The following is a 26,561-nucleotide window of genomic DNA, read 5'->3' on the forward strand; positions in this document are numbered from 1 at the left end:
TTTCACAGTGACCAGACAAGAGACAATAATGACAACAGAGCTTCGTGAAACAGAAATTGAGATTCTGACACCAGAAGATAAAACAGCTGTGATAAGCGCAGATACCACATATGAAGAAAGACAGTCAGAACATGCTGGTTTAATTTTAGACAATATTGAGTCAAAATATACAAATGAACCAGTGACTCCAACAACTTCCACAAAATATGCAGGAGATTTCACAGTGACCAGACAAGAGACAATAATGACAACAGAGGCTCTTGACACAGAATGTACAACAGAAATCAACTTATCAACTCCCGAAGAAATAACATTATTTGAGAGAGTAACTACAACATATGAAGAAAGACAGTCAGAATCTGTTGATTTAATTTCAGACAAAATTGAGTCAACATTCACAAATGAACCAGTGACTCTAACAACTTCCAGAGAACATGAACATACTGAAATAGTAACTGACCATGAAACAGGAATGGTAACAGAAATCAAGTTCCAGACACCAGAAGCTAAAACACCATTGGAGAGAACAGATACAACATATCAAGAAAGACAATCAAAACCTGTTGATTTCATTTCAGACAATATTGAGTCAACAGTCACAAATGAACCAGTGACTCCAACAACTTCCCTAAAATATGCAGGAGATTTCACAAAGAAAAGGCAAGAGACAATAATGACAACAGAGGCTGTTGAAACAGAATGTACAACAGAAATTAACTTACAAACACCAGAAGATAAAACACCTGTGAAGACAACAGGTACAACATATGAAGAAAGACAGTCAGAACTTTTCATTTCTGAAAATATTGAGTCAAAAGGTACAAATGAACCAGTGACAACAACCAGATCCAGAGAATATGAACATACCGAGACACTGAAAGAACATGAGATCGAAATGACAACAGAACATCCTGAAACAGAGTGTACAACAGAAATCGAGTTACAAACACCAGAAGATAAAACACCTGTGGAGAGAACAGATACCACATATGAAGAAAGACAACCAGAATATAATGATTTAAGGTCAGAATATCCTGCAACTGAAGGTACAAATGAATTAGTTACACCAACCACATCCAGAAAATATGCAGAAGAGTTCATGGAGACTGAACAAGACAGAAGAAAGACAACAGAGGCTCCCGAAACAGAATGTACAACAGAAATCGACTTATCAACACCAGAAGAAATAACAGCTGTGGAGAGAAGAGAGACCACGTATGAAGAAAGACAATCAGAACCGACTGATTTCATTTCCGAAAATGCTGAGTCAAAAGGTACACATGAACCAGTGACTCCAACAACTTCCAGAGAACATGAACATACTGAAATAGTAAATGACCATGAAACAGGACATACAACTGAAATCGAGTTACAAACAGAAGAAAGACAGTCAAAGCCTGTTGATTTAACTTCAGACAATATAGAGTCAAAACGTACAAATGAACCAGTGACACCAACAACTTCCCCAAAATATGCAGGAGATTTCACAGTGACCAGACAACAGACAATAATGACAACAGAGCTTCGTGAAACAGAAATTGAGATTCTGACACCAGAAGATAAAACAGCTGTAATGAGATCTGATACCACATATGAAGAAAGACAGTCAGAACATGCTGGTTTAATTTCAGACAATATTGAATCAAAACATACAAATGAACCAGTGACTCCATCAACTTCCACAAAATATGCAGAAGATTTCACAGTGACCAGACAAGAGACAATAATGACAACAGAGGCTGTTGAAACAGAATCTACAACGGAAATTGACTTACAAACACCAGAAGATAAAACACCTGTGAAGACAACAGGTACAGTGTATGAAGAAAAACAGTCAGAACTTTTCATTTCTAAAAATATTGAGTCAAAAGGTACAAATGAACCAGTGACACCAACCAGATCCAGAGAATATGAAAATACCGTGACACTGAAAGAACATGAGATTGAAATGACAACAGAACATCCTGAAACAGAGTGTACAACAGAAATTGAGTTACAAACACCAGAAGATAAGACACCTGTGAAGAGAGCGACAACATATGAAGAAAGACAGGCAGAAACTGGTGATTTAAGGTCAGACGATCTAGCAACAAAAGTTACAAATGAATTAGTTACACAAACCACTTCCAGAGAACATGAAGATACTGTCATAGTGACTGAACATGAAATTACATTAGTGCTTCCTGATGCAGGATGTACGACAGACTCAGGGAGCTCTATAGAAAAACCTGAAGAAGCTTTGGAGAAACCATCAATGGAAAGGAAAGAAATGAAGTCAACAATGCCAGTGCCAGGAGTGGAAATTCAATCAAAGCCAAGCAAGGAAACAGAAGAGTCACAGCAAACAGATGAAGACGGTTGCTTTGGACTAATTCATCGCACCACCTCAGGGTTGAAAAGATGCCAGGAGAAGATGATAAAAATGCATAATATAAGTTCAGAACTTCATGCAACTGAAGGTTCAAATGAATTAGCTACACCGACCACATTTAGAAAATATGTAGAAGATTTAATGGAGACTGAAGAAGACAAAAGAATGACAACAGAGGCTCTTGAAACAGAATGTACCACAGAAGTAGAAGTATTGGTGCAAGAAGAGAAAACATCAATAGCGAGAACATCCACATATGAAGAAAAACAGTCCAATTCTGTTGATTTAATTTCAGACAATATTGAGTCAACAGTCACAACTGAACCAGTGGCACCAACCACTTCCACAAAATATGCAGGAGATTTTACAGAGAAAAGACAAGAGACAATAATGACAACCGAGTCTCTTGAAACAGAATGTACAACAGAAATTGAGTTACAAATACCAGTCACAGAAGAGTCACAGCAAAAAGATGAAGACGGTTGCTTTGGACTAATTCATCGCACCACCTCAGGGTTGAAAAGATGCCAGGAGAAGATGATAAAAATGCATAATATAAGTTCAGAACTTCGTGCAACTAAAGGTTCAAATGAATTAGCTACACCAACCACATTTAGAAAATATGTAGAAGATTTAATGGAGACTGAAGAAGACAAAAGAATGACAACAGAGGCTCTTGAAACAGAATGTACCACAGAAGTAGAAGTATTGGTGCAAGAAGAGAAAACATCAATAGCGAGAACATCCACATATGAAGAAAAACAGTCCGATTCTGTTGATTTAATTTCAGACAATATTGAGTCAACAGTCACAACTGAACCAGTGGCACCAACCACTTCCACAAAATATGCAGGAGATTTTACAGAGAAAAGACAAGAGACAATAATGACAACCGAGTCTCTTGAAACAGAATGTACAACAGAAATTGAGTTACAAATACCAGTCACAGAAGAGTCACAGCAAAAAGATGAAGACGGTTGCTTTGGACTAATTCATCGCACCACCTCAGGGTTGAAAAGATGCCAGGAGAAGATGATAAAAATGCATAATATAAGTTCAGAACTTCGTGCAACTAAAGGTTCAAATGAATTAGCTACACCAACCACATTTAGAAAATATGTAGAAGATTTAATGGAGACTGAAGAAGACAAAAGAATGACAACAGAGGCTCTTGAAACAGAATGTACCACAGAAGTAGAAGTATTGGTGCAAGAAGAGAAAACATCAATAGCGAGAACATCCACATATGAAGAAAAACAATCAGATTCTGTTGATTTAACTTCAGACAATATTGAGTCAACAGTCACAACTGAACCAGTGGCACCAACCACTTCCACAAAATATGCAGGAGATTTTACAGAGAAAAGACAAGAGACAATAATGACAACCGAGTCTCTTGAAACAGAATGTACAACAGAAATTGAGTTACAAATACCAGTCACAGAAGAGTCACAGCAAAAAGATGAAGACGGTTGCTTTGGACTAATTCATCGCACCACCTCAGGGTTGAAAAGATGCCAGGAGAAGATGATAAAAATGCATAATATAAGTTCAGAACTTCGTGCAACTAAAGGTTCAAATGAATTAGCTACACCAACCACATTTAGAAAATATGTAGAAGATTTAATGGAGACTGAAGAAGACAAAAGAATGACAACAGAGGCTCTTGAAACAGAATGTACCACAGAAGTAGAAGTATTGGTGCAAGAAGAGAAAACATCAATAGCGAGAACATCCACATATGAAGAAAAACAATCAGATTCTGTTGATTTAACTTCAGACAATATTGAGTCAACAGTCACAACTGAACCAGTGGCACCAACCACTTCCACAAAATATGCAGGAGATTTCACAGAGAAAAGACAAGAGACAATAATGACAACTGAGTCTCTTAAAACAGAATGTACAACAGAAATTGAGTTACAAATACCAGTCACAGAAGAGTCACAGCAAACAGATGAAGACGGTTGCTCTGGACTAATTCATCGCACCACCTCAGGGTTGAAAAGATGCCAGGAGAAGATGATAAAAATGCATAATATAAGTTCAGAACTTCATGCAACTAAAGGTTCAAATGAATTAGCTACACCGACCACATTTAGAAAATATGTAGAACATTTAATGGAGACTGAAGAAGACAAAAGAATGACAACAGAGGCTCTTGAAACTGAATGTACAACAGAAATTGAGTTACAAACACCAGAAGATAAAACACCTGTGGAGAGAACAGATACCATGTATGAGGAAAGACAGGCAGAACCTGTTGATTTAATTTCAGACAATATTAAGTCAACAGTCGCAAATGAACCAGTGACAAAATATAAAGAAGACTTCACAGAGAAAAGACAAGAGACAACAACCGAGCAATCATCACCCCTGAGTAAATTTCAGAGTTCTAAACAAGTTACCCAAAATAATATGGATAAAGTTAATCAAATTGAAGCAGAAAATAGCCACTTCTACTATTTCAACGGCAAGTTAAAAAGAGTTGGAAATCATGCTTTGAGGCTTGAGTATGAAAACAACACCATAGGAAAATCATAGTATTTTTTCAGTAAAATGACATTTGAATGACATTTAAATGTTCTCACAAAGATTTTTGATTCTTCCTGCATATGTACAAAGGCTTTTACGTGGAATTAATGATTAGCCAATCACACTGCAGGTCTCATTTTCTCATTTGCATAGAGATCAAATCTGAGACTGTTTGGTTCCCTATCATGTGTCACGTTATATTAAACAATCTTTAGACAGACAGACAGATACATACATAGAACAAAAAAAACAAAAAAACTAATAATGTATTAGCAGGTGAAGCGTCACAGCCCAGGGGAGTGTTTCTGCTGTCGCTGGTGGTGGCTAATACACCTGAAACCTACAGTAGTTGGATGCTGGATTGTCAGTTTGTTGCTCTGTCTTGGAAGAGGAACGCACGACTAATTCCAGATAATAAATATATATAGGCTATAGATAAAACCTGCTAGCTGTGTTGAGGAGCAGATGATGGTTTTCAAAGCGTCTCAGAGCCGTTTAATGAGGAAGAAGAAGGAAAAAGTTCAAATTCGCGTCGAAGAAACTTTGAAGGAATAACGAGCCACCGAATCAGATCACAGTAAGTGCGCGCGTTTTTGTTATTTGTATAAAATATCTTCTTTGAACAGTGAATGGAAACATTTCATATTATTTTTTATGATGATTTTATACTGGAAGAAGTTGTGGATTATTTATTATTGAACTCTTGAGTCGCCTGTTTAGATGTGAAGATGAAATCGCAATGTTTTTTAAAATTCGTGGTTCGTTTAACCTTTGACAAGCATATCCACCTTTCTAGCGCAACATTAAGTTAACCGATTAACATTTAATTTTGTTTTTATTAATTAACAAATGTAGATAGCAGTAAATCTAAAAACACATACTAGCCTATCTCTCGTCCCGTATTTTTATGAAATAACGATATTTTATAGGCTAAGTAGCCTATACGTGATTTTTTTAAAAATCATAGATGCATTCATCGGCTTATTGCTTGGATATTTATGTTCTTGTGTTTATTTTGCATGGAACAGAGCCAAAATTTTTTTTTCCCCTGCAATGTAAATCTAATTTATCTTTTTACATTTGATATAATCACAACAGTATAATTTTAAGAGACTATTAGGCTATATTAATGCGGTTAGGGGCCGACGGAGCAATTGCCACAAGGCGACGTTGTCTCAATTAATTAAATAAATAAAGTACTGTCCACTAAACTACAGTTTCACTATCATTAGTATATTCGAATAGCTCTTGGGTATTTTGGGTTAACTATATCATAGAAGTAGATTATACCCAACTGTGTTCTCAGGGCAAGGATATTTTTCATAAATGGTAGGCTGGAGCAAGTTGTCACATGTGTTATAAAGCCTGTAGTAGGGTGTTTATTTGTATAGACATTTACTTTCAAAAATAAACCTACCCTGCGAAATATTTACTGGACTAAAAAGTGAAAATTAGCTCCAGTTTCCCCTAAGATTATGATTACTAGTGTTAAATATTCAAATAATCTAAACAAAGCCTTGCTTCTTCATTTATCAGCATGTTGCAAGATTGCAAGGTGAAGATTGACTGAATTCAATCCAATATGAAGAAAGCATTGCAATTACAGAAACCTGTGAAGATGACAAAGGATCATGCAAACAATTAGTCATAAGTGACAATGTGATATCAGGCTTTGACAAGAAGGAGCTGGAACAACTAAAGGACATTCTACTGACATACTGAGAGTGAACAGTGGGGGCATTATTATAATGCTGATATCACACAACTTTTGACTGAAGAGGTTTTTGTCAAGCAGAGCAGCAGCCTGTCAATAAACACAGGGATTGTCTCAAATGGTTTAAAATCAATGCTTGCATTTCCATAATAGGAACGAGATAAAAGTATGAAAGCCTTCATCAACATCAAGGAACAACCATGAAAAATGTCTGTAAGCCATTTTTTTTTTTTTTTTTTAAATAGAAACAGGTCAATATAACACACATAACCATTTATTTAATGTAGACTAAACAGGCTCTGTGGAGAATTCAGGCTCCACAGATCAGAAGAACTGTTGTTGGAGCACAGTGTGCTATAACTGAGGCATCAAACATATACTGGAGTTCTTCAAACAACTTAGACCCTTGAAAATCATCAATATGAACCTGACCGCCCATCTTCTGGACCTCATGCTGAAGGCTTCCAACCTCTCTCGCTGGCAGTTCATCCAGGAATACTCTATTCCTCCATTGGTGGCAGTGCCTAGACTCCCTAGTGCCCTGCTTCCGGTTTTTGGCCTGCTGTACATGCTCATCTTTGGGTTTGCGGTGGTGGGCAACGGGGCGGTGCTGGTTCTCTTATGTCGCAGGAAGGCTCTGCAATCTCCCAGCACCTTTTTTATTTGCTCTCTGGCACTCAGTGACCTTCTGATCTCCATTATGTGTGTTCCTGCCACACTGCTGCAGCACTTCTTCACCAATTGGTTGGCAGGTAGGCTTAGTTTTGTTCACGCTTGGCAGAAATCTTAGTTTCTTTTGTATTTATGATGTTTCATTACTGTGTGTGTATCCATTTGGCCACCCCATTTTTCCTTCATTGTATTTTTTCATAAACCCAGGCAAGGGCAATGTCAGTCTCAGTTCTATACATGAAAGCTGTGAGAATGTAAATGCGTCATTGACGAATAAGGTTTTTGAAAGTGTAAATAAACATGATGGAGATATAATTAATTTTGAAGTTTAATTAAGTGTTAACAATGAGATTATGTGGTTTTTATAATCATTTAACACTGCTTTTGTCATTTTTTACAAAATTTGTCACCAAAAAAGTCCTTCGGTTTAATCAGAATTTTGGTTTTACCGAATGACACTTTTGGTTATACCAAATGAAGATATTTTCAAACAACAGGCTGATATGTAGCTTGCTATCTAGCTAACAAAAGGACAATCAAACATTTTATATTTAATGCAAGTTTTTAAAATATTACAACATTTTCCAAGTTTTATAGCGGTTGTACCAAATGACCTGATGTTTCAGGACATGTGTATGAGCAAGTGAAAACATGAATTTTTCCAAATAGTTAAAAGAGAGTTAGTTACTTTGCTTCATGACCATGTGGTCCTTTGCAAGTGTCTGAATGATGTCACATCCTGTCACAGGATATTGACCGCATGACTTGATCCAAAATGGTCCCTGGTTACTCCCTGGTTACTAATTGGTTACTCCGAATGACATCAATGAAATAAATTTTTCTGGACACTCTTTCTCATAAAGCAATGACTTCTACAAATAATTTTAATACCATTTTGCACTATGTTAATATTATGATGTTATAAAATCATGCCAGAATAAAAAAAATATACACTTATAGACTGGCCTTTGGACAGTTTAACAGAATGACCTTTTAACAATTCAAAACGTTTAAAATACCTTTATATGTGGCAAAATATAATGAAAACCTTTTGGAGTCAATAAAAGAAATTTAGTTGTACTACCTTACATATTTTGGAAGTCATATCTTTGTTATTTATTATTAATAAGGCTTTTGGACAAAAAAAAAGGATGACATGTCATTGACCCAAATATACATCACTAAACCAGAGAGTACAGATATATTCTTAGTTCACATGAGAAAAGACAATTATGAAGCTAACATTTATGACAATTAATGCATAAACTCTCACTTTACCTCCTGTACATCCATCTCACACTTTCAGTGCTCAGTGGTTTAAAGTGTAAAGGTTTTCTATGCTTTCTACACATTATTTATTTGTTCATTCACAAAACTGCACAATTTGAAAATGTTTGTGCCACACTTCAATACATGGGCACAGAATAAATGAAGCACTTGCCTTGGATCATGAGTTCATGCCAGTGAATAAATTAGGTGCAAAACTGCACTTAGGACTGAAATTGGATTTCAGAAAAGGTTATCAATAATGACGCAATAACTTGGACCTGTGTTACTGAAGTACAAACTGTCTTCTGTAGCATCCTTGAAGCACTTGTTTTTAAACAAGACATAAACTGTGTTTAAAACTGTCTAAGCATCTCAAGGTATCGTCACAATTCAGAAATCTGATGTTAATAATAATAATTTCAAAATTAAAATCCTGTCATATTCTGACTTTCATGTTCTGCAAAACCTGTATAAATGTCTTTTGTGAAAAATGTCTGTGTTTTTTCAAACATACACTGCATGTCAAGATGTTGTTTTGGACCACATTGACTTTAATTGTGTGGAATACAGACATGACATGAGGGTGAATACACAAACACAGTACCATCATACACAGCAAAATCCCCAGAGTTAAATCAACTCTGCTCAGAGTACATTTGGTCCCTTTCTAAATAGTGTTAAAATAACACTGAAGCAGAGTTAAAGTTAATGAAATAATAAAGCAATTAATTAAGTGATGACTGAGCAATAATGATAAACACCTGCTGTTAACAAGCAGAATCACTGAAGAAAAGAGAAACACAAGAAACAACATCTTCAGTCACAGCTTTAGATAAGCCTTAAAAAATCATTAAATCTCTGTAGATCCGATTAAACAACTCCACAAACAGCATTACCAGCTTCACATATTACTAACCAGATTGACTTTATTTTCTCATGTCTACAGAATTGAGAATTAACAGAGGTTTATTGGTCAAGAAAAGAAATGAAAAGAAAAGTACGGAAGAGGATTAGGGCCAAGCAATAATAAAAAAATAAAACCATCTCGAGATTAAAGTTGTTAAATTTCGAGAGAAAAAACTCGTTAAAATTTAGAGAAAAAAGTCGAAATAAAATGTTGAGAATAAAGTCATTAAATTACGAGAAAAAAGTCATTAAACGAGAACAAATTTGTTAAATTATCAGAAAAATGTTGTTAAATTTCGAGAAAAAAGTTGAGATAAAATGTTGAGAATAAGCTTATTAAATTATGAGAAAAAAGTCGTTAAATTACGAGAACAAATTTGTTAAATTATGAGAAAAATGTCATAATTTAACAAATTTGTTCTCGTAATTTAACAATTTTTTTCTCGTAATTTAATAAGTCTATTCTCAACATTTTATCTCGACTTTTTTCTCGAAATTTAACGAGTTTTTTCTCGTAATTGAACAGCTTTAATGTCGAGATGGTTTTATTTTTTTATTATTGCTTGGCCCTAATCCTCTTCCGTAGAAAAGAAAAGAAAAGAAAAGAAAAGAAAAGAAAAGAAAAGAAAAGAAAAGAAAAAAGAAAAGAAAAAGATGCCACCATCAAGGAGATCAGCGTTTGCTTAAGTTGGGCTCTTGACCCTTGGCTTTCTATGTTAGGTTTGTCTCTCCAAAGCAGTGAAGTCAGTTCTTTACAATGAGCAGATATTAGCTGTTTTTATATGATGTAGTCATTGTGCGATTACCTGATTGCATCCAAAGCAGCCAATCATATGGTTTGTCATTTGTACTTTTTGAAAAGGAAGAAGAAAGAAAAAGTGTTTCAGCAAACAGATATATTGAGTAATTTTAAAACCATGCTGTGCATAAATAAATTTAACTACTGCATCACTTAGACACAGAGACATCAAGGATCAGCATATGAATCTCAACAATGGTGATAAAAAGAAAAATGCTTCACGCTGCAGTGCATGCTGGGTATCACCAAAGGACAAAACTCCCATCATGCACTGCAGTATGTATAATTATTGTCACCACCTTTGAGGATTGTATGCTATGTTTTCATGTATAAGCTTGAGCAGTAATAGTTGTTCATTTTTAGCAGTGGTGGATTTTTTTTTTCTTTTTTTTTTTTTTTCTTTTATCATTATTTATATAGCACTTTTTAAAATGCAGATTGTGTCAAAGCAGCTTTACATTGATCACTGGTCTATAATTTTGGCTGCACAGCAGCTCTTAAAGGATAGTGTCAATGCAGGCAGTTCAAAGCACTGTTGAATATCAAATGTCAAGTGTCCCCAACTAAGCAAGCCAAAGGCAACAGCGGCAAGTAACCCAAACTCCAACAGGTGACATCAGGTGGCAAACAGCTGGCAAATAGGTCACAAATAGGTGTTAAAATAGAGAAAAAAAAAAAAAACCTTGGGAGAAACCAGGCTTAGTCAGGGTTTGTCAGTTCTCCTCTGACGAACAGTGCTTTGTTACGATTCAGGTTGCTATCATAAGTCCGATAGGATCGCAACATTAAAAGTATTTATTTCAGTTCCATCCAGTTGAGGATCGTATTCATCATGCCGGTATGGACAGATTGTTGAGGAGCTGCGCCACTGGTTGTCGTGTCGATGAGGCCTTCACAATGAATGATCTAGTTGACTCAATCTCTGCTGATACTTAAGGGCTGCGTTGTGGTCGTGTCAAGGTGCCGGTCCTTGGTCTCACCTGGATACGGCCCGGATCCGGTTGACTACGGTAAACTTCGGGATAAACAGAAAGACTAATATTACCGTAGATGCCATTCGTCTTCTGATGTAACAAGTACATCTGGTGTTATAGGAAGTGTTCCCGGTTCCAGCTGACCTAATCTATGCATCCTAATAATCCTTTAACGGATTTGAAAATATAAATTGATAATGTGTTATGTATATGCCAGGTTAAAGAGATGCGTTTTTAGTCTAGATTTAAACTGACAGAGTGTGCCTGCTTCCCAAACAATGCTAGGAAGATTGTTCCAGAGTTTAGGTGCCAAATAGGAGAAGGATCTACTGCCTGCGGTTGATTTTGATATTCTAGGTATTATCAACTGGCCTGAATTCTGAGATCGCAATAGTAATTAGCAAGATTTTAAAATCGATACGATGTTTAACAGGAAGCCAATGCAGTGTTGACAGAACTGGGCTAATATGGTCATATTTCCTAGTTCTAGTAAGAACTCTAGCTGATGCATTTTGTACGAGCTGTAGTTTATTTATCAAGCGAGCAGAACAACCACCCAGTAGAGCATTACAGTAATCTAGCATTGAGGTCATGAACGCATGAACTAACTGTTCTGCATTTTTCATTGAGAGCATATGTCGTAGTTTAGATATATTTTTAAAGGTGCCCTAGAACGTTCTTTCACAAGATGTAATATAAGTCTAAGGTGTCCTCTGAATGTGTCTGTGAAGTTTCAGCTCAAAATACCCCATAGATTTTTTTTAATTGATTTTTTTTAACTGCCTATTTTGGGGCATCAGCACAGATTCAGCTCCCTGCCCCCCGAGCTCTCGACTACAATACAGTGCATAAACAAAGTTCATACAGCTAATGTAACCCTCAAATGGATCTTTACAAAGTGTTCATCATGCATACTGCATGCATGCATCGGATCATGTGAGTATAATATTTATTTGGATGTTTACATTGGATTCTGAATGAGTTTGATAGTGCTCCGTGTCTAACAGGCTAATGCTACACTGTTGGAGAGATTTATAAAGAATGAAGTTGTGTTTATGAATTATACAGACTGCAAGTGTTTAAAAATGAAAATAGCAATGGATCTTGTCTCTGTGAATACAGTAAGAAACGATGGTAATTTTAACCACATTTAACAGTACATTAGCAACATGCTAACGAAACATTTAGAAAGTTTTCAAATATCACTAAAATTATCATGATATGGATCGTGTCAATTATTATTGCTACATCTGCCATTTTTCGCTATTGTCCTTGCTTGCTTACCTAGTCTGATTATTCAGCTGTGCACATCCAGATGTCCTGCCCTTGCCTAATGCCTTGATCATGGACTGACATATGCAAATATTGGGGTCATACATATTAATGATTACGTTACGTAACAGTCGGTGTTATGTTGAGATACGCCTGTTCTATGGAGGTCTTTTAAACAAATGAGATTTACACAAGAACGAGGAAACAATGGAGTTTGAGACTCACTGTATGTCATTTCCATGTACTGAACTCTTGTTATTCAACTATGCCAAGGTAAATTCAATTTTCCATTCTACAGCACCTTTAAGATGGAAGAATGTGGTTTTACAGATGCTAGTAACATGGCCTTCAATTGAAAGATTGGTATCAAAGAGCACATCCAGGTTCCTAGCTGACGATGAAGACTTAACAGAGCAATTAATTAATTAATTAATAGTCTAATTATCTCAATAACTTGAACTCTGATTCAGTGTTATTTCAACACTATTCAGAGAGGAACCAAATGCACTCTGAGCAGAGTTGATTTAACTCTGGGGATTTTACTGTGTAGCTTGGATTATGTAAAAATGTGCATAATGTAATGTATAATTTCTGTAACACACATTACTCTGACGGACATTTTATTATGCTGTCAGACATATAAATGTACATACGTTTTGTTTAACCTTTTTTTTTTTAGCTTAAAGTTTTACAGATGGCTGATTAACATACGGCCATCATACAATTAGACTTCTGTCTACAATGGAGCAGTAGTTCTGATGGTAAATATGCAAGCCTCAGGGCCACGAATAATTTGTGACTAGAAACAGGCTCATTAAGACCAGAAAGGCATTGTTATGTTTAAACATATGCATGTAGCATACTCATTACCATGTTTATATGTGTTTGTGTGCTTTTGCAACACCTTTGTTATGTGCAACTAGTCCACTCACATAGCTCTAAGTAGCTATTGATGAGACATAAGGTCACCATTGATTAAAAGAGATTGGTGGAACCCACGGTTGAATTGTAAATGAGCCCCTTACCAGACTAGACGTTCTTGGAATCCTATTAGTTGCAGCAGCTCGTATTTCGATAATAACAATGATTTTCTAAATAACAGACTTCAATGTGCTTTTGTTGCTGTTGAAACAATGTTCAATTATTTTTTAGCATTTTTGAAAGAAGTCGCTAATGCTCACCAAAGCTGCATTTATTTCATTTATTTGACAGTAAAAACTGCAACATTGTGAAATATAATTACAATTTAAGACAACAGGTTTCTATTTTAATATATTTCACAATGTTATTTATTTCTATAATGGCAAAGCTGAATTTTCAGTATCATTACTCCAGTCTTCAGTGTCACATGATCATTTAGAAATCATTCTAATATGCTGATTTGGTGCTCTAGAAAACATTGATTCTTCAGGATTGTTTGATTAATAGAAAGTTCAAAACAACAGCATTTATTTGAAATAGAAATTTGTATAACAATTAGTATTTACTGTCAGTTTTGATCAATGTAATGTGAATTAAAGTATTAATTTCTTAAAAAAACAAAAACAAATAATGATAATAATAAAAACTGATCCCAAACTTTTGAGCGAATGGGATACAATGCATATAGGAAATTTTTTTTAATATATCAAGTTGACTTTTTTTATGCATAAAAAAAAAAAATTATATAAATCTAATATTTTATGTATCAAAATACATTTTTTAGTTTGCCACTCAGTTCTGGACATTTTATTTAATCAGAATGGCTACCATCTAAGTGTACTCAACTGTGCTATTTTGAGACACCATGAAATATGAACTAAAATTTGCTTTTAATATACTATCTCTGTATTTAAAAAACATATTTAGTTACAACTTGTAGTACACTATGGGTTCAAATGTACTACAAGTGGTAACTATTTAAAAAAAAAAAAAAACAGAGATAATATATTAAAAGCACATTTTAGTTAATATCTCATGGTGTCTCAAAATAGCACAGTTGAGTACACTTAGATGTTCTTAATATTATTTTAAGAGGTACTAGAACAATTTTAAGTATACTAAGTACAAAATTAGTGTGTGAAAATAGAGCAATTATAGAAATGTACTTCAACTGGGTGAGCTGGAAAATAAGAGTTACAGAAGACTCCTCAAGACGTCTGAGAAAAGCTTCTCAAATCTACAGAAACACAAACCCAATCTGTTATATAGTAATTATGAGGGACATTGTGTCAGAAGATGAAGCCTATGGTCCTGTACTCCAGCCTTCTGTCCTCATCATTGTCCATTTAGACCATACATTTACTCTTCACACATTTGCTTCTAGCCATGCTCTGAAAGCCTCCCCATTATCCGTATCCTTTCCTGTGTACATCTGGAAAAAGGTCAAGCAGTTTGCCCTTCAATATATTTATCAGTCTTTCACCAGTTAATTAGCCTCACTGTCTCACTGATTCACTTACGGTCCCTAATTCATTTTTTGATCCACAGGAAATTTTCTGTGCAAGTTAATACCATTCCTGCAAGTGACAGCTATCGCGACCAGCATGCTCACCATGACGTGTATCGCTGTAGAGCGTTTCCAGGGAATCCTTTATCCTCTGCATGTCCGCAACAGCTACTTTCTCTGTCATGCCTTCAAGATGCTGGGTGAGTGAGTGAGAGAGAGAGAAGAGAGAGAGATTAAAGAGTTTTGATGAATGGTTAATAACACTTACAACAGCAGCTGAACTCTTTTCCCTATTTTTACAGTGATCGTGTGGTTGGTTGCCCTGGCAATCGCGGCTCCCATGTGGTTTGTCCAGAAAGTGGAGGTAAACATGCAATCTTAAAAAAAAAATAAAAACTACATTCACATTATCTGACATTTCCAGAACAAATCCCTATCATCACCATTACACAGACCACTATTTGTAGAGTAAATTAGCAATTTAGATTTACTCACACTCTGGACAGGAACACGGTGAACTGGGACATAAACATCAGTACTCATCTCAAACAGTAGTATCAGCTGAATGTGTCTGAAGAAAGAAGCAAATGTCCTAGTTTTCATTGAATTCATGAAATGGCTTGTAATTATTAAACCAAAAGCTTATTTGAAAGAGGTAGAAAAAAAACGCTGATGGTTTAAACATGAGCAGAACAAATCTTGACTCAGTAATTCTCATGCACGGCAGCAGCCGCCAGAAATAACAGATGCATCAACACTATTAGGATCAAATTAAATGCTGGCTGTGCTAGAAGAGACCATTGAGGGCTTCAAATGCAATGTCCATTATGTTTTCATTGAGATAATAATGCCTTCTACTTATCATGTTTGTGTTTTTGCTTTATGTTTATTGTCCTTGCTTGTGCAGCTTTCACATTCTCTACGAGATCTTTTTTCTTTAAAGGCGTCTTGCATGAATCACTCCAATCAAATGATCATTGATGTCATGCTGTTTAAGGCAGCAGATAAACTTCATGAGAAAGATAAAAAGCTCTCTTTACCCATTAGAAATGCTTGTCAGTCAGTAAATCAGACCCTTATATTCATTTGGGAATATGATGAAATATAAAGACATTATGAGCAGCATTATACAATATTATTTGCTAAACAAATCAATTGAATTAAGACATTATTAATTCAATGTACCACAATTTAACAACCTCTAGCCTGTCAAACTCTTTTAGAAACAGAAAAGATGATAGAAGAATGAAGAGGCCACATCATGAATTTCCTCTTCTTGTTTAACTATCCAGGAGAAATATGACTTCCTGTTCGATGTCCACTACACCAGTTGTTTGGAAGTGTGGCCAAGCCTGCAGCAAAGGAGAGCCTACACTACCTGCCTGTCCGTACTGGTGTTCCTGGCCCCCTTGGCAACCATGGCCATCCTGTACTGGAAGATCATGCGAGAGCTCTGGGGCAAACACAAAGTACATGATGTCATGTTTCAAACACTCCCGGGATCTGAAATCAAAAAGATTACCAGGTTAGTCTTTGAAAGAGCGCTCTAAAGGATTGTTCGCACCAAGAATGATAATGATAAAGATATAGTTCCAAAAAACGTTCTAAATATGAGTAGCACTGTCCACACCACAGCTAAAATGATATATACGATAAATAGAGAAACGATATCACTGGGATCACTTTCAGAAAAAAATTTTTCCAGCGGCTGAACGATAAAACACTAACAGCCAATCAGAATCCATTCTAATTTAAGGGCTCGCACATTTAAAATGGCAGACGACATTGCAGAGAGGTTAATCGCTGAGGTCCAGAAAAAGACACCACTTTTTGACAAGTCTCTTTTCAAGGATACTTTAAATGGATAAAATGGATATATGGAAAACAATTGGTCATAACCTGGTGAGAAGTATTAATGTTGAGAGCATTATGTCAGGCTAGCAAAGAGTGTAACATAAAACTTACCTCAGGTATCCAGCGCTAGTTTCGACAACATTGTCTTGCTTCCTTTGAAGTTGCAGTGAAAAAGACTAGGCGTTGTTTTTTTTTTTATTCCACTATACAGGTGCTGGTCATATAATTAGAATATCATCAAAAGTTTGATTTATTTCACTAAATCCATTCAAAAAGTGAAACTTATGATATGATATGATATGATATGATATGATATATGATATGATATGATATGATATGATATGATATGATATGATATGATACTTTATTGTCAGAACATGTCTGAAATTTTTCTTGCATCACAGTATTTTCCATGTTTGCAACAATTATCTCTTACACAACATCACTTAATCCACACACTCAAAGAAAAAAAAAAACCCTTACTACATCCCACTACACAACACAACACATTTACAATACTCTTGATTTACGATTAAGTGTCTTATTTAGCTCAAGGATCGCCTGATACACAAACGAGTGTTTCAGTTTTAGTTTTTTGAATCTTGGGATTCTGTACCTCCGATTTAATGGTAATAATTCAAACTCATTATGCAGGACATGATTAGGATCAGAAATTATATTATTAGCCAGTCTTAACAAATTATTATAATAAGTTGTATCATATAACTTCTCTAGAGGCTGGCCAACAATCTTTGAGCAGATTTTTAATCGATTAAACAACTGTTTTTTTAACTTAACAGACAGACTTTTATACCAAATGGAGTTGCAATATTGTAGTACACTCATTATTACAGACATAAAGAACAAAAGAAGAATCTGTTTGCTTACGCCGAAAGACCTAATACGACGAAGAAAATAGATTCTCTGCTTTGTTCTTTTACAGAGAGCATCAATGTGATCTTTCCATGTTAACATATCATCGATCATTACACCTAAATATTTATGTTTTAACTTGCCTGATTTTACTATTATGAATAAAAACAGGCATTGTATGAGTATCCGATGTAGACTCAAATATAATCTCTTCTGTTTTACTTGTGTTAATGACAAGATCATTGTTCTCACACCACTCAAGAAAATTAGTCACACCCTGTTGTATATTATATTTATTCATTACACACAGACTGATATATTTCAAATGTTTATTTCTTTTAATTCTGATGATTATAACTGACAACTAAGGAAAATCCCAAATTCAGTATCTCAGAAAATTAGAATATTACTTAAGACCAGTACAAAGAAAGGATTTTTAGAAATCTTGGCCAACTGAAAATTATGAACATGAAAAGTATGAGTATGTACAGCACTCAATACTTAGTTTACTGCAGCAATGCGGCGTGGCATGGAGTCGATCTCTTCCTCCAGACTCTGGGACCCTTGATTTCCAAAGGAAATGCAAAATTTACTTTCATCAGAGAACATAACTTTGGACCACTCAGCAGCAGTCCAGTCCTTTTTGTCTTTAGCCCAGACGAGACGCTTCTGACACTGTCTGTTGTTCAAGAGTGGCTTGACAGCTTGAATGCAACAACTGAAACCCATGTCTTGCATACGTCTGTGCGTAGTGGTTCTTGAAGCACTGACTCCAGCTGCAGTCCACTCTTTGTGAATCTCCCCCACATTTTTGAATGGGTTTTGTTTCACAATCCTCTCCAGGGTGCGGTTATCTCTATTGCTCGTACACTTTTTTTCTACCACATCTTTTCCTTCCCTTCGCCTCTCTATTAATGTGCTTGGACACAGAGCTCTGTGAACAGCCAGCCTTTTTTGCAATGACCTTTTGTGTCTTGCCCTCCTTGTGCAAGGTGTCAATGGTCGTCTTTTGGACAACTGTCAAGTCAGCAGTCTTCCCCATGATTGTGTAGCCTACAGAACTAGACTGAGAGACCATTTAAAGGCTAACATCTCCTCACTATCCGCTTGCTGCCTGTCCCCTGAACACACTGTAAAAAAACGTGGTCTCTGTAGTCACCACAAGCTCCGAAAACGGCAATTAAAACAAACTGGTGCAGTACACGAAACATAATAAACATGCTCCAGCCAATAACCGACAAGAATGATTTTAAATGCGCGTTTATGACTGTTTCAGGAAGCACGGAGGGGAGGGGGAGGAGGAGGAGGAGGAGGAGGAGGAGGAGGAGGAGAAGGGAGGATCTAGCTAGCCTCTGTTTTGTTTGACAACACTTCGAACGTCAAAAGGAAGTTACTCCGCCCAGGATCGCTTAGAGCATCTTTAACCTATTTACATTTTTTTTCCGTAGCATTTTTACAATATTTTACAGTTAAAATCACATTAATTTTTTACAGTGCAGTTAAACAAAATTTAATTTTTTTTAAACATTGAACCACTTACATTTAAGAACAAATCTGACCTGTTATTTTGTTCATTTTTTCTCCCCCCAACGAACACATTAGTAGCACTACGTCTAAAACCATGAGGCTGAGTGCAGCCAAAAAACTAAGACACAGACTAAAAGCCTGTAATAAACACTGAAAGTTGGAAATAAACTATGTATTACAGTGAATCGACAGGTTTTCCACATTTAAAGCATTTGTAATTACTCCTCTCAAGTCCCGTTTCAGCTTGTTCAGTTCACCTTTCAACGCTCGAGTGATTTGGATGTAAGAGAAAACACTCCGACAAAACCCTCCAGCTTTAACGGAACACAATCCTTCACTGCAGTCAGTGAAAAGGAAATCAATGAAACAATTAATCACTATGACAACAAACGAACACAAGCTAGAAACCATGACATCTTAAGAGAAACATAGGAAATAACGAGGAACAAGTCCATGAAAATGAAACTGAAACTGAACTGAACTATACTTGATAAAAAGTCATAGAGGTTTGTAATGACATAACTACCCACGTAGAAGGCGTCATTCTCATGACCTTGTGCAATGTTCGAAAATGTGCAACGGTGACGAAAATTCCGAACCTTTACAAAACATTAGGGACGTTCCTAAAACATCCTCTTTTGGTAATGAAAGTGCTGCAGTTCAAGGTTCCTTATATGACTTTAGGGGGACGTTCCATTTTGGTTATTTTATGGTCACATAAGAACATTACAAAGAGGACATTTGGGACATTAACAGAACGTTCCCACACGGTTCTCTGTTGGTCATTTAATAACATTCCCGATATGACATTAGGAGGACGTTCTCTTTTGGTTATTTTATGGTCGTGCGAGAACATTACAAAGAGGACATTTGGGAAGTTAACAGAACGTCCTTTAATAGTCCCCTAAACATTCCCAGAACGTCCTGAATGTTCCCTGAAGGTCCACCAAATAACGTCCCCCAACCCTTAAAACAACTCCACATCGTGACCATCTCTGAACGTTCTGAGAACGTTACCAGGTGACAGGTTAGATGTTGATGTTTTATTATTTTCTAAAGTTTTATGTCACCGTTATGGAGGAGAGCGTTTGCTTTAGATGGGCTCTTGATTCTTGACATTTAACATTAGATTTTCTCTGGCTGTTTTAACTGTGTTCCAAAACATGTTTGTTATAGCAAAAAAAAGCAAAAGAAATTCTGATCAGAAGAATTTGATTATTTAATGATGGTTATTCAATCATCATAGTGTGTCCTGATTCACTGATCCTTTCCAGAAACTAAACTCTGAGTGTGTTAACTGTTAGTATTGTCTGTTTTTTGTGAGTTTTTTAATTTTAAATTTATGATAGAGTTTTGAGCATTGTCTTTTAGACTCACACAGACATCACGAATCAGCGTATGAACCAATAAACAAATTTTTTTTTTGTGACTTTAGTAGCTTGTATTGTGATGTTCAGAGTTAATCTGTTTATCTGAAAACTTTGTCACCATTGTTGAGGTTCATACGCAGAATCTTGATGTCTGAACAATTTCAGCATAATGACTTAAAAGCTTTCAAAATATCAAAGCAATATTATAATATTCAGAGATCAGTGAATAAGGCCACTATTTGATGACATCATCATCAATAAGCAACCAAAAGAATCTGATCAAATTGTAACAAATGTGCTTTAGAAACACACAGTTCCAACAATTGAGAGAAATTAAGGTTAAAACATCAAGGGTCAGGAGCCCAACTAAAGCAAACGCTTACCTCCGTAATGGTGACATTTATAAATTTTAATAAAACAACAACACCTCATTAAGAAGATTTGAATGAAAGAAACAAAGTCAGAGTGGTTTGTAATAAGAAGATGCAGAGATCTAGAGAGATCTGTTAGTGTTTAATGTTGTTTCTGTTATCTGAGTTTTGTGAGGTTATCATTGTGCTGGAGAGTAGAGCCTGTGTTTCAGTCAGTGATGATCCAGAAACACTGATGTTCTGCTGCATGTTGCTTTATTTAAAGGCTGCAGTAACTGTGTAGTTCCTGATGCAGTTACATTAACTCATGCATGTGCTGTTGTCAGCTAATTTACTTACTGCAAGAGATTTGCATTTTAAAGTAAAGGTTTCATAATAATAATCCAGAAAATACCTGTAAAGAGCTTCTTTTTTTTTGTAAGACATTTAAGAAAAATTTGTGTTTTTTTTTTGAACAGTCACTTTTGTTAGTCAATTTAGCTCTAATTTTCAATTCAATTTTTTAACAAGGGCAGCAAGGATGTTCTGAGAACATTTCCAAATAAATTGTTTCCCTAAACGTTCAGAGAACGTCCTGAACGTTCTGTCAAGGTCCACCAAACAACGTCCCCCAAACCTTAAAAGAACTCCACATCGTGACCGTCTCTGAACGTACTGGGAACGTTACTAGCAACATCCTTAACGCCAGTGGGGACGTTCTGAAAATGTTCTTGGAATGTAAAAATCTCTTTAATGATTATTTTTAAGGTTTTGCAATGTAAGCATTGAGGAGATTCCCCCTTCAATATGTAAAGCGCTTTGAACACCCAGAAAAGCGCTATATAAATGTAAGAAATTACTATTATTATTATCTAGACTGTTGCTCTCGGATCAGATGATCTTGGTAGACTGGTACAAATTAAATGTTGTTTGATTGACACCCCTGTATTGTTCTGTTATTGACATGTCTGTAACACCTAAAATGTCTTTCATTCTCAGGAGGAAGAAGCATGCAGTAAGAATGATGGCCACCGTGGTGCTGCTCTTTGCTGCCTGCTGGGCACCTTTCCATCTGGTCTCCCTCCTGCTTGACTATGGTAACACAAAATTTCTTGTGCCCTTCCCTACTGCTTACTGTTGTCAATCTCCCTGTTTTTTTTTTCTGCCCCTCATAGGTAATCTTCAGATTCTGTCCTTTTCCCCTCTCCTTCTCCTCTTCCTCAACACATCAGAGGTCAACACATCATTCATGTGAACCATCAGCATGAAATCTTTCTATTTTTTTCTATCCATCTTCTCATACTTATCACTATGGCAACTATTGTGAGTTTGGTGCAGTATAGACTCTATACACAGATTGCTATCTTTACACTTACAGACATCTGGCAAAAACAGCTTTATATTCATTAACAAAATAAAGGTGTAGCAACATTTTATGTGCCTGATTTATTCTAAGCAGAAGCTTATTAAAATGAATAAATGAATAATTAATAAAAGTCTTTAATAAAAGTAATTTATGTTTAAAAAAATCCCTGCTTTCTTCATCTCTGACCCGACCTGTCTGACATATAGAAGCTATTCAGAGCAAGACTGTTTCTCTTTCTATGTTTAGTGTAATTTTTCATCAGCATTCACGGCTGGTTTCTGTCCACTTCATTGTCACGTGCACAACATGGTTCTTTCCATGGTTCACGTGTTTCTGCAACAAAAGGACTTCAGATGATTTAACCAATTCTTCCATTTCCAGTGAAATGACATTCATAAGCATTTGCCTGAGACACATTGTGTGGAGTCTCTCCAGTATGGAAATGAAGGTTTAAAGGAAAAAATAAAAAAAGAACATGTGACACTAAAATGTTTGCATCACCAGAATCACACTTTCTAGTGTGCTTTTCATCTAAACTGACAGTGACAGATACTGTATGTTAATTCCTTGTCAGTATTTCCTTTGATAGATGTTTAACTAAAACTCAGGGCGAAGCAATAATAAAAAAAATAAAACCATCTCGAGATTAAAGTTGTTACATTTCGGGAAAAAAACTCGTTAAATTTCGAGAAAAAGGTCAAAATAAAATGTTGAGAATAAACTTGTTAAATTACGAGAAAAAAACTCGTTTGAAAAAAAAAAACTAAATTATGAAAAAAGTCGTTAAATTATGAGAACAAATTCGTAATTTAACTAATTTGTTCTTGTAATTTAACGATTTTTTTCATAATTTAATGAATTTGTTCTCATAATCTAACAACTTTTTTCTCGTAATTTAATGACTTTATTCTCAACGTTTTATCTCGACTTTTTTCTCGAAATTGAACGAGTTTTTTCTCGTAATTTAATGAGTTTATTCTCAATGTTTTATCTCGACTTTTTTATCGAAATTTAACGAGTTTTTTCTCGTAATTTAATGAGTTTATTCTCAACGTTTTATCTCGACTTTTTTATCGAAATTTAACGAGTTTTTTCTCGTAATTTAATGAGTTTATTCTCAACGTTTTATCTCGACTTTTTTCTCGAAATTTAACGAGTTTTTTCTCGTAATTTAATGAGTTTATTCTCAACGTTTTATCTCGACTTTTTTCTCGAAATTTAACGAGTTTTTTCTCGTAATTTAATGAGTTTATTCTCAACGTTTTATCTCGACTTTTTTCTCGAAATTTAACGAGTTTTTTCTCGTAATTTAATGAGTTTATTCTCAACGTTTTATCTCGACTTTTTTCTCGAAATTTAACGAGTTTTTTTCTCGTAATTTAACGAGTTTATTCTCAACATTTTATCTTGACTTTTTTCTTGAAATTTAACGAGTTTTTTCCCGTAATTTAATGAGTTTATTCTCAACATTTTATTTCGACTTTTTTCTTTTTTTCAACTTTAATCTCGAGATGGTTTTATTTTTTTATTATTGCTTGGCCCTAATCCTCTTCCGTAGAAATCTCATTTAACTGTAAAACTAAATTTAAATCATATATTATATTATATTATATTATATTATATTATATTATATTATATTATATTATATTATATTATATTATATTCATTGACTGGTCAATCAGTGTTCCAGACACACTTTGGCTGCATCTGAAATTGCATAATCTCTTTTATTTTGAATAAGTAATTAATTCGTGACTGCTAAAAAAAAGTTATATATTGTATGAAAGTGTTTAGTATGAATGTAATTTGGACATACCACATGTTGCCCGTATCACATGACCTACCAACGTCAGTTGCGTCACTTCATTGCCATTCATAAATCCTCTTCCGTGGCCTCATGGCATATTAAATTGACCTTCATATGCACGCTTTAGAATCTCGCCGGATAAAAGTACGTCATCCGGGTACTTTTTGCCTACTCTTTCATGAGTACTGTGAATTCTGACATACTGCTTTGGTCACATACTATTTTTCGCCAACTTTATAGTAAGGAAGTATGCGATTTCGGATGCAGCCTTTCAGTCTGTACATTGTTAAGCCAGTAGGTGGCAGTAAGTGATTGTCTTTATGAGTGAGTTTCAGGCCCCGTTTACACTAGTACGTTTTCGTTTTACAGTCATTCTATGAATCACACGTACGCACATCTTAGAAATAATCGTAAAATCAAATTAAGAACGGTTTCTGCTCAACATTTTATAAATGAGGCCCCTGGATCTCGTGTTCTGCAGTGAGGACCATCTTTGATTTGTGGGGAAATTTGCTCACACTTTTATAACTTGGCATGTCTGTTCTTGAACACAGGTCAGCTGGACCTTGATCTTGACTCTGAGTTTCTCCTGGTCAGCGTGGTTCAGATCCTGGGATTCAGCAACTCGGTGTGTAACCCGCTTATTTATGCCGCCCTCAACACCACCTTCAAGAGGGACCTGCTGGCTCTGCTCACCCGAGGATGGAGCTCCGGCGGAAGAGGTTGCTGCTTTAGCCCGTGTTCATGTTGGTCCTGGAGGAGTCACAAACGAGTGGGCATATCAGCAGTGGAGTCAGTCGAACCCAGACAGACGACACCTAGACAGAGAGGGATTAGGTTGTGGAGTAAACCAGCTTGGGAAGCTGAACCAGAGAGGCCTACATCTAACATGTTTCCCCCCATGAATCTTCTTAGTGCCATCAAATCCAAAAAGACCTCCAGTACCATGATACTAAGTGTTATTGACCCTCCACACACAGACAGCACATCTGGTTCTGACCAGCCTTTCACAGGGATGCTGGGAGAGTGAATATCAACAGAATGAGATTGTAATGATACCTGAAACTTGCTGACTGGATGACTTAGAAGAAGGCAAGAGTCCTTCAAGAGTTTTAGTCAGTGGCTTTTGTTTTTTTGCACTCAAAATTTCTCCCACAGCTAATGGTGTAGTTTCAACAACCTGCAGGTGCCAGTTTTCAGACTTTTGAAAGATGTTTTTTCTTTTGGAGCTCAGTTAATATCTGCACGATAAAGATGGGAGTGAGTCACCACTGAAACAAATTGACCTGAAGAATTTATATGGACAAGACCAGCTACAGTATGTCGTTACTTTTGTTTCGGCTCCGAGATCTTTTTTATGCGCACCTTTCCTAGACTATGGTAATTCTTTTCTTGCTGGATTGGATTATTTGTAGAATAATGTCTTTTAATGTCAGTTTGTGGAGAGCAGCACAAAAGATTATTTGATGATTATTTTTCTGTGCTTTTATGTTTCATATCTAGGAGTGTGTCCAGCTTCTCGCCTCAGGGAATGTGGTTTCTGTCTCCATGGATGGGCTCAAAGTCCACTGGAAGTTATTTGAGACAGCAGGAGCCTGCAGAGCTGTTTGGAGGTGCCCAGCTGAGTGCAGACGCCACACCTTCCATAAAGCCTAACCATGTGGATTTATAAAATGACAGCTGTAGAGTTTGCTAGAGGCAATGTTTTAAAATTTCAGATAACCTGGAGATAGATACAGATTGCCTGGCAGAACACACACGTTTGGTACCCTGATACCTCAGCTCATCATAGCATCAACATCATCTGAATGATTTTATTCATTATTTTATTAAAAGATCATATTTTAAAAGATGTTCATTTATTTTTCTACTGTGATACAAATAAAAGTAGCTTAGATGATTTAATCACTGTATATCTTGGATTATTATATTACATTCATTGACTATGTAAACATTTGCTTTTGATTTGTTTCATATTAAAAGTCTTAAGGTCTCTGCCTGGCATTCTCTGTTATGAAATGCTGCATGGCACTTAACTCTGTATTGTCTTTATTAATTATTAATAGGCTACAAAATGGGCAAGCGTAAGGATTTGAGCGAGTTTGAAAAGGGCCACATTGTGATGGCTAGATGACTGGGTCAGAGCATCTTCTAAACTGCAGCTCTTGTGGGCTGTTCCTGATCTGCAGTGGTCAGTATCTATCAAAAGTGGTCCAAGGAAGGAACTGTGGTGAACCGGCGACAGGGTCATGAGCGGCCAAGGCTCATTGATGCACGTGGGGAGCGAAGGCTGGCCTGTGTGGTCCAATCGAAACAGACGAGCTCCTGCAGCTCAAATTGCTCAAGAATTTAATGCTGGTTCTGACAAAAAAAGTGTCAGAATACACAATGCATATCACAGTTTGTTTGCATATGGGACTGCTTTGATGCTTTGGGCAATGTTCTGCTGGGAGACCTTAATCCTGCCATCCATG

At 36.0% G+C, this 26,561-nt stretch overlaps 1 protein-coding gene across 1 annotated transcript; it reads left to right on the top strand.

Annotated features, from left to right (window-relative positions):
- The first annotated feature begins 5,083 nt into the window (after positions 1 to 5,083).
- On the top strand, positions 5,084 to 26,162 carry LOC125252889 (pyroglutamylated RF-amide peptide receptor). The gene is made up of 8 exons (XM_048166538.1): positions 5,084 to 5,483; positions 6,443 to 7,372; positions 14,982 to 15,140; positions 15,243 to 15,304; positions 16,233 to 16,465; positions 21,914 to 22,011; positions 24,642 to 25,467; positions 25,591 to 26,162. Exons 2-7 carry the CDS (start codon positions 7,042 to 7,044, stop codon positions 25,115 to 25,117), a joined length of 1,359 nt encoding a protein of 452 aa, XP_048022495.1. The 5' UTR covers positions 5,084 to 5,483; positions 6,443 to 7,041; the 3' UTR covers positions 25,118 to 25,467; positions 25,591 to 26,162.
- The last annotated feature ends 399 nt before the right edge of the window (positions 26,163 to 26,561 follow it).

The sequence above is a fragment of the Megalobrama amblycephala genome, linkage group LG18 (genome assembly GCF_018812025.1).
Source record: "Megalobrama amblycephala isolate DHTTF-2021 linkage group LG18, ASM1881202v1, whole genome shotgun sequence".
NCBI lineage: Eukaryota > Metazoa > Chordata > Actinopteri > Cypriniformes > Xenocyprididae > Megalobrama > Megalobrama amblycephala.